Source organism: Ictidomys tridecemlineatus, chromosome 7 (genome assembly GCF_052094955.1).
Source record: "Ictidomys tridecemlineatus isolate mIctTri1 chromosome 7, mIctTri1.hap1, whole genome shotgun sequence".
NCBI classification, from domain to species: Eukaryota; Metazoa; Chordata; class Mammalia; order Rodentia; family Sciuridae; genus Ictidomys; species Ictidomys tridecemlineatus.
The window spans coordinates 1,817,125-1,825,448 of NC_135483.1; the positions used below are offsets into that span (position 1 = coordinate 1,817,125).

An 8,324-nucleotide genomic window follows, 5' to 3' on the forward strand; every position below is an offset into this window, starting at 1 on the left:
GCCCAGCCACGGCAGTCTCAAACCTGCTGGGCTCCCTGGAGATCCTGCCTGTCCACATACCACAGGAGCTGCTGCTCCCTGGGTGTGGACCCCTCACAGGGCGGTCTTGCCCACAGACCACCATTTCCAGCGGAGCCTGCCACTCAGGCCCCTGCTGGAACACACATGGTATTTGCATTTTTTTATTTCATGCACAGCTAGTTTTTAAAAAGAAGCATGTTAATCACAAAAAGAACTGACTTCCATTTACACCACCGAGGGTCTCTTCCTGTGAAGACTGCCTGCGGCCAGGAGCATGGCCTGTACACAGCAGAGCTGAGCCTCCTCTTGGAAACAAAGGCCATGTCTTGCAAACTCTGAGGGATTTGAATGTGTGCCGTCTGTAGACTGTGTGTGAGCATGAGTGTGTAAATGTGTGCCACATGGGAGTGTGAGCCTGTATGCAGATAGGAGTTGGGGCGCTCACCCTCTGGGGAGCCGCCTGGGCAGCCTAGAGCCCCCCCTGCCCCTGACATCAATGCCCTTCTTCCCTTCCTCTATTTCTGAATCCTCCCACCTCTACTTCCCCAGAGGGCCTGGCCCCAAACCACCTTCCCTCCTGTGCAATGCACCCACCAGGCCCCAGGAGCAGAGCCGTCTCTCCTCCCTGTACCCCTTTCCTTACCTTTTCTTATATCCCCACTCCTGGAGGGAAGTCAGTGAGTGGAGACCCCAGGCCCACCCAGGACAGTTTCCTTCTCTGCCACGGGCCTCAGACGGGGAGCTGCAGTCCCCTCTTCACTGTGGGAGACGGGTATCCCCGAGACCCTCCTGAAGGGAGGACTGGCTGTTGCCTTTCCCACCTGAGGCCTCCAGAGCTGGAGTGAGGGGCACTGCCAGGTCCAGGCACACCTCCAGACAAAGGGGGCTACAGCAGAGGGCACAGCCCACAGGATGGACCAGGGCTTGGTAAAGGGCTGTGGGTCCAGAACACTTGGCCTTGAGGACCCGGGCTCTTTTCAGAGAGAGAGGAGTGACCTTCCCAGACTGACCTCTCCAAGGTCACTCTGGCTGTGAGGAGTGGTCAGCAAGGAGGCTGTGGCTGTGGTTTGAGGGCTTTATCCTGTAAGCTGGGGGAGGCTGGGGAAGGAGAGTGCTCAGTGCCAGGCCTCTATTTCTGAACCCCCTCCCCACTGCCAGAGTGAACTCAGTCCATCTGATGAGGTCCAAGGGTCCTGGAGTGACGTCCCAGGCCCCAGTTCCATGCCCAGTCCCACCCTTCCAGCACGGCTGATCTGGGAGGTACTTTCAATTCTGGGTCCAGTAGGCGGCAGCAGAGAACCACTGGTAGGCCAGCCAGCCTGGGCACCTGGCTGTCCTGCAAGCCCCATCAGGGAGCCTGGGGGTCTTGGGGTCCCCTGTTAGGCTCCCACACTATCTTTTCCTGTCAGGCACACTTAATGCTAGCAAACAGCACCTGTCATGCCACTGAGTTTCCCATAGAGTTTCGGGGTGGTTCACTCTGCAGCAGCCAAAAGCTGACAATGGGACAAAGGACAAAGAAAAGAGCGGGGTGGGGTGGGTGTGACCACTGCTGGCCTGCGGCAGGACCAGGGGCAGAGCCAATCAGAGCTCCTGGTCTGTGGGGTGTGGTGTGGAGCCTCTTAGGAAGCTGTGCAGAAGTGTTCTGTAGGAAAAGGAGTTTGGATTTCAGGGGAGGGCCTGCAAGAGACTTGACTTGGGAGCAGCCAGCCTTCCCTGGTACTGAGGCCCTGGTACTGGAAACCACCTGGGAGTGTGAGTGGGTAGAGAGCCAGAAGTGAGCCAGGTGGGGACCAGTGAGGGAGGGCAAGGAGAGAACCAGGTGGTGGCAGGGCTGGCCCAAGGGAGGACTGTGAATCAAGGAGTGAGTTAGCAAGCTCTGTATGAGTTTTTGTGGGGGCTGTGACCAGGTGCCTTAGTGAGACCCATTATCTCATGTTTCTTCCTCTGTCACTCAACTCCAGCATGCCACTCCTGACCACAGGGTGGTCACTGTTTCAAGGGCTGCTGTGTAAGTTGCAGGGTGGCTCCAGTGTAGCAGCCAAAGCAGGTCAGAGTCTGAAATGAGTCTTTTGATGCAAAAATCCAGGTGTCACAGGTGCACGCCCCAAGAGAATCTGCTTCCTGGCTTTCCCAGGTTCTCGAAGCCTCCCCCACTGGGGACCTGGTGGCAGTTCCTGTTAGGTCAGTCGTGGTGACTTGGTGGCGACTCAGAACAAAGCCGCCGCCCGCCTGGGGAAAGGAACATAAATCAGGTGCTGGCAGAAACGCCTGTCAATCAGCAGGACCCCCTGGCCAATCCTGGAATTCAGCCAACTCCCCTGACCAACTCCAAAGGACCCTAAAAACACCTTTTCCTGTCCCAAGCCCTTCCCTTCCTGCTGTAAGCCCCATAAAAGTCCAGTCCCGACGAGCTTCCATGCGGTTTCTCCTCAGACCCTTCTCCTGTCCACTCTGTGGGTCCGATCGAGTTCTGCCCGGAATGATATCTCAATAAAACCTGGTTCAGCGGCCCTTTTAAATCTGCCACCTTTGATCGCTGCGCACCTCGCCTGATCTGACAGTTCCTCTGCCAGTAAAGCACGTGGCTCGCGGGTCCCAGCGGTGATCTTTTTGCCTTCATGGGCACACTGTCTTCTCCCACCTGACCTTCCTGCTCCCTCTTACAGGACCCTTGTAATGACACGGGGCCCACCCACACAACCCGAATAATCTCCCATCTCAGGACCCTTAACTTAATCGCGCCTGCCAAGTCTCCTCTGGCATGCCAGGCCATGAATACACACGTTCTTAAAATTAGGAGTGGGCAGCCTCGGGGGCCACCATTCAGCCCACCACAGTGCACTCCACAGTTCACCAGCAAAACGCATTGAGTTCCTCAGGTGTCCACCAACACCAGTGCACCTGTTCAAACCTCAGCATCAAAATCATCTCCGTGGGCCGCAGAGGTTGAGCGGGGTGTCCCTGTGGGGAAGCCACACTGCCGCAGGCACTGGCCCAGCAACAGCGGTCCCAACAAGCCTCGCACAGCGCGGGGCCGGCAGCACCTGCCGACCTGCAGCATCCCTGCGCTGGGTGCTTCCAGTCCCTCTCAGACCCCCGGGAGGGCCACAGAGAGGACGAGTCCTCCGCCTGCCTAGAGCGTCCCGGAAGTGGCCGGGGAAGGCGGCGAGGCGCGGGCTGGGGAGAGCGGCGCGGCGCACTTCCGGCCGGCGGCGGCGGCCCGGACGCAGGTGAGTGGGCCCGGTTGCGGCCGGCCAGCCGGCGGAGCGGGGCCGGGCTGCCGCGGCGCCCTCGAGACTCGCACGCCCGGGCCTGCCCCCGCCGCGGTCCCGGGACCAGGTCTGCGCAGCCCCGGCGGTTGGCGCCCCCGCTGGCCGGGCCGCGGCAGGAGCAGGACGGGGCTTGGCCGCCGCTTCCCTCGCACGGAGTTTGCTCGCGGTCGTGGTAGCCAGGATGCAGGCGGTGTCCCTCCGCGGCCCCCAACGCGCCCGCACCCCCTCTGCAATGTGCACTGGAGTCTGTCCCGGGACCCTTCCTCCCGGGGCTCCGGGTCCTCGCCTGCCCAGTCTCCAGGACACTTGTCTTTTGGATCTTTGCCCCTGATGCCCGCGTTTGCCCGCGCACAACCATAGTCGTCGGTGAAAAGGTCCATTCTTAACAACCTTGGCCTAAATGCCTCAGGGCCTTTTCTAAGGAAATTTATGTCCTTGCACACAGGACCGTGTCTGAGAGTGGACGAGTGCCGCTGTCCTTCCTGCCGCACCTCTGTCCTGTCCACCACCACTCAGTGTGTGGTCCACCCCTGGGCTCAGGAGGATACTTGAAGTCCATGGTCATGTGGCCTCATGATGTCAGTGCTTCCTTTGAATTGCAAGGGAAGAAGCCACCAGAATGTCTCTTGCCATTTCTTGTAGCCTGGAGCTTAAGGTTTCAGAAGTAATACCTGAAGGAAGGCATTTCGAGAGCTTTGTCTTGCAAGCCAGACAGCAGCGTTTTCAGCCACCTCATAACACCTGCACACATCTGCACATCCAACGCCAAGAAACATTCTTAATCGCCTCCTCCAGAAATTTGTTGGCCCCTCACAGGTTCCTGTGTGATCCCACGGATCCCCCAGTTTCGTTTTAGAAATCCTCCTGAGGCTGGCCTACCGCCTGATTGCCGTCTCTTCCCACAGTGTGATGCACCTCCTGGGCTGTGTGTGCTGTGCTAGGCAGGGTGCTTGCTCACACTCAGTACTGTGGTGCAAAGCACCAGCAGGACGTTTGGCAGACCAGGAGGCCAACTGATGGAGAAAGGAGTTCCCAGAGGTGACTGGTGACAAGCTTGCCCTGTGTCTACGAAGCGCTGACTACATTTGAATACACATCTCATTTCTCTCGAGTTGTGGTCTTAGGGGGTGTGGGTTTTACATGCTGCACCTGTAAGTAGCCTTCTGGCTTCTTGCACTGCAGGAAGTTGGATGAAGCAATCCACATAAAGGTTTAGAAGGGAGGTGGGAGGAGTGGACCCCTCAGGAGTTCTTTTGGGGGTCCTATGTGCCTTTTCATCAAAGAACGGGGTGGTGGTGCTGCAGCCTCTGTGATCTGTACGCTCTCCCTGTGCCAGGAAGGGCTGGAGTTGAGAGGGTGGCAAGACTGTCATAGCACTTGTTTCAGGTAAAGCTTCCTGTTGGGTCTGAGTAGTGAGGACGAGCGCAGGTATGTCCTGGTGCTTGACGTGATGTTTTCTCCTCTGCTTTTTAGTTCCTGAAGCACTGTGGGTGAGACACCATTGTGGACCCTGGAAAGAAGCACCTCGCTTGTGCCACAATACCTTCATTAATCGGAAACTGGGCATTGTTTGAGGAAGACCTGCTACTGTCCCTGAGAAGAAGGCTGAGGATCCAGCCACACCAAGCAGTCTAGGGCAGATTGATGCTGGAAATTTCCCCTGCGGAGAGGATTAGCAGCTGACCACTTTGCCAGAAGCTGAGGCCTGAGCTTCCAGAGCCTGGATGCCCAGAGGAAGCTGAGGAAGAGGTTACTGCAGGTAGAGGGTAGAGCCAAGGAGGACTGGGCTTGAGCCCAGGAGCAGCAGAGACAAGAAGGGAGAACCTGAGGTACGGAGGGGAAGCTCACAGCGGGAACGAGAGGCAGCAGGCCGGCCGCCCTTCCCATGGCCTCTAAGCAGGCTGCTGTGAAGGGCAGGGTGGGGAAGCGGAAGCGGGTGGTGCTGACGCTGAAGGAGAAGATTGACATCTGCACACGCCTGGAGCGGGGCGAGAGCAGAAAGGCGCTGATGCAGGAGTACAACGTGGGCATGTCCACCCTGTACGACATCAAGGCCCACAAGGCCCAGCTGCTCCGGTTCTTCGCCAATTCTGACTCCAACCAGGCACTGGAGCAGCGGCGCACGTTGCACACACCCAAGCTGGAGCACCTGGACCGGGTGTTGTATGAGTGGTTCCTGGTGAAGCGTGCTGAAGGTGTCCCTGTGTCAGGCCCCATGCTCATCGAGAAGGCCAAGGACTTCTACGAGCAGATGCGGCTGACCGAGCCCTGTGTGTTCTCTGGAGGGTGGCTTTGGCGTTTTAAGGCCAGGCATGGCATTAAAAAGCTAGATGCATCCAGTGAGAAGCAGGTAGCTGACCACCAGGCAGCGGAGCAGTTCTGTGGCTTCTTTAGGAGCTTGACCACTGAGCACGGGCTATCTCCTGAGCAGGTGTACAGTGCTGATGAGACCGGTCTTTTCTGGAGGTGCTTGCCAAGTCCCAACCCAGATGGTGGGACTATGCCCAGCCTCAAGCAGGGCAAGGACAGACTGACTGTCCTGATGTGTGCCAATGCCACAGGTTCCCATAGAATCAAGCCCTTGGCCATCGGGAAATGCCGTGGCCCCAGGGCTTTCACAGGCATCCAGCACCTGCCCGTCGCCTACAAGGCCCAGGGTAACGCCTGGGTGGACAAGGAGATCTTCTCAGATTGGTTCCACCGCATCTTTGTCCCCTCGGTCAGAGAACACTTTAGAACCATAGGTCTGCCGGCAGACAGCAAGGCCATCCTGTTGCTGGACGACTCCAGGGCTCACCCACAGGAGGCTGCGTTGGCATCTGATAACATCTTCACCATCTTCTTGCCTGCCAGTGTGACGTCGTTGATCCAGCCCATGGAGCAGGGCATCCGAAGAGACTTCATGAGGCACTTCATCAACCCCCCTGGGAGCCTGCAGGGCTTCCACCCGCGGTACAGCATGAACGATGCCATACTCAGCGTGGCCTGTGCCTGGAACGCTGTGCCCAGCCATGTCTTCAGGAGGGCCTGGAGGAAGCTGTGGCCTGCTGTCATGTTTGCAGAAGGCTCTTCCGAGGGCGAGGAGGACGAAGAGGCGGAGCCTTGCAGTACCAAGCCTCATAACAAGACTTTGGCCCACATCCTCGAGCTCGTGAGGGAGGGCCCCTTCTGCCCAGGCCACAGGCCTCTGCCCAGTGCAGGGAGGGAGGTGGAGGAGGCACCCGCTGCTATGCTGCCGGCTGAGGCTGACGGGAATGCAGACCAGGTGGAGAGAGACGCTGGGGAGGACTCTGCGGCCGAGGTGGCCTGGGAGCAGGCGGCCGCAGCCTTTGAGGCACTTGTGCACTTCGCGGAGCAGCAGCCCTGCTTCAGCACGCAGGAGGTGGGGCAGCTGCACGCGCTGCACTCTGCCTTCAGGAGGCGGCTGCAGCTGAGGCAGCAGCCCGTCGCCCTGAGGGCCATGGTGAAGCTTGAGGCCCTCCAGGATCACCCGGGCAGGTGCAGGGCCACAGCCTACTCCCCCCTGCCCTGCTCATCCACAGCCAGTGATAACTGATGGCTGTCATCACACTCATTTGACCCCTAGGACATGGGGTCAGTCCTGGGACACAGACTGCCCGCTGGGTGGGAGAGCATGCTCAGAGAGAGCTTAAGCGCTCCCCCGGGGGGTGGTGCCCCCAGCACATTGTCTCCAGTACTCAGAAGGACCCAGGCCTGTGTGTTTTGGCTGATTGAAGTTTACCTGTGTTGTTTGCTGCATCCTGTGAATGGGAGGAGACCCTCTGGAAGAGTCCATGCTACCTTAAGCACACCCAAGCCTCCTCTGTTGAAACTGGGGCCAGGCTGGGTGAATTCCGAATCTTCTGTTGCCTGGCAAACCTTGCTGTGTTGGACAGAGGTGTGTCTGTCTGGCAGAGAAGAGCACTGTGCTAGCCCACAGGGGCAGCGCCTCCTGCCCCAGGGAGGCTGGGTAGGCTGGGCTGGCAGTAGTTCACGTGCTGGGTGGACCCCAAGTCGAGTGTGAGGGCAGGGGCTCAGTTCCTGACCTCAAGTGCCCTCGGGCCACACGTCTCCCCATTGGCACATGCCTGCTTCAGCCACTGTCATGCTCAGCAGAAGAGCCTGCCCTTCAGGCCCAGGCAGGCCCTCTTGTCACCCCAGGGACCCTGGACTGTTGTTTTTAGCATTTGGCTCAGAGACCACTACAAAGTCGGTATTCCATGCTCCCAGACTTTCCGTTAGAGCCCTAACTGGACAAGCCGCCATCAGGAGTTCAGAGACTAGTCTTAGGTTTGCACACGGCCACTGAGGACAGTGACACAGGCCCCAGCAGCGTGGAAGCTTTTGTCCTTACTGTTTCCAGGGCAGCATTGCTCGTGGGGAAGGCCTGTCTGTACCAGTGGGTGTGGGGAGGCCAACCCTAGGACGCGGTCATTTCCTCGGCCTTAGTAGCCCTCTGTGGCTTTACCTCTAGCAGCACCATGCTTCCTGGCTGTGACTCCAGAGGCCCTGTCCACCGCGTTAGCTGCGTTGTGGCCGTGAAATGGGTGTTTTTCCCCACTCCTTTGCCCTTGAGCTCCATTCCTTCTTGGATTCGCATCCTGGCAGCTGAATTGGCACGTGGTTTCATTCCCACGCTCATCAGGTACTCCATCAAGAGACGCTGCTGGGATCCTGAGAGCCAAGGGGCTTACAGGGAGGTTTGTGGTTCTAGTCTGTCCAGACGCTGAGGCCGTAGTGACGTTGATATAGCGCTGTGTTGTAGAATGTGTGTTTCTTTGAAGCATGTGGGAAGATCATAAAAACCAGGTAGTTTTTGAAGTTTCGTTGCGGATTCTTGGGGCTCTGTGGCCTTGTGTTGTGTTGCCTTCGTGCCTGTGGAGGGCGCCTGTGTGTCTGCGTCATGCCGTTGCTGGCTCACAGCAGAGGCCTGCCTGGGGTTCTGCAGGGTGGAGGGCGGGCGTCACACCTGTTGCTGGCAGAGCCAAATCTTGGACCTACCAAGGGGATGTGCACCCTGCTGGCAGC

General features: G+C 58.5%; 1 protein-coding gene and 1 long non-coding RNA gene across 5 annotated transcripts; one reads left to right on the forward strand and one right to left on the reverse strand.

Annotated features, from left to right (window-relative positions):
• Positions 1–1,082: 1,082 nt before the first annotated feature.
• LOC144365377 (uncharacterized) lies at positions 1,083–3,457 on the reverse strand. Its single transcript, XR_013423726.1, has 2 exons — positions 2,808–3,457; positions 1,083–2,253 (listed from the first exon to the last, which is right to left on the reverse strand). It is a non-coding gene; the product is annotated as an uncharacterized LOC144365377 (long non-coding RNA).
• Positions 3,151–8,117, forward strand: Jrk (Jrk helix-turn-helix protein). Of its 4 annotated transcripts, none has more exons than XM_078016594.1 (2): positions 3,151–3,254; positions 4,770–8,117. In XM_078016594.1, exon 2 carries the CDS (start codon positions 5,182–5,184, stop codon positions 6,850–6,852), a length of 1,671 nt encoding a protein of 556 aa, XP_077872720.1. In that variant the 5' UTR covers positions 3,151–3,254; positions 4,770–5,181; the 3' UTR covers positions 6,853–8,117. The 4 variants fall into 4 exon arrangements, with proteins under 4 accessions (XP_077872720.1, XP_040149482.2, XP_005316176.2 ...); XM_040293548.2 differs by lacking the exon at positions 3,151–3,254 and adding an exon at positions 3,705–4,334; XM_005316119.5 differs by lacking the exon at positions 3,151–3,254 and adding an exon at positions 3,779–4,447.
• Positions 8,118–8,324: the final 207 nt, after the last annotated feature.

What these genes read in the sequence shown, in the direction of transcription:
- Jrk (XM_078016594.1), top strand. Translation starts at nt 5,182, where the DNA reads ATGGCCTCTAAGCAGGCTGCTGTGAAGGGCAGGGTGGGGAAGCGGAAG.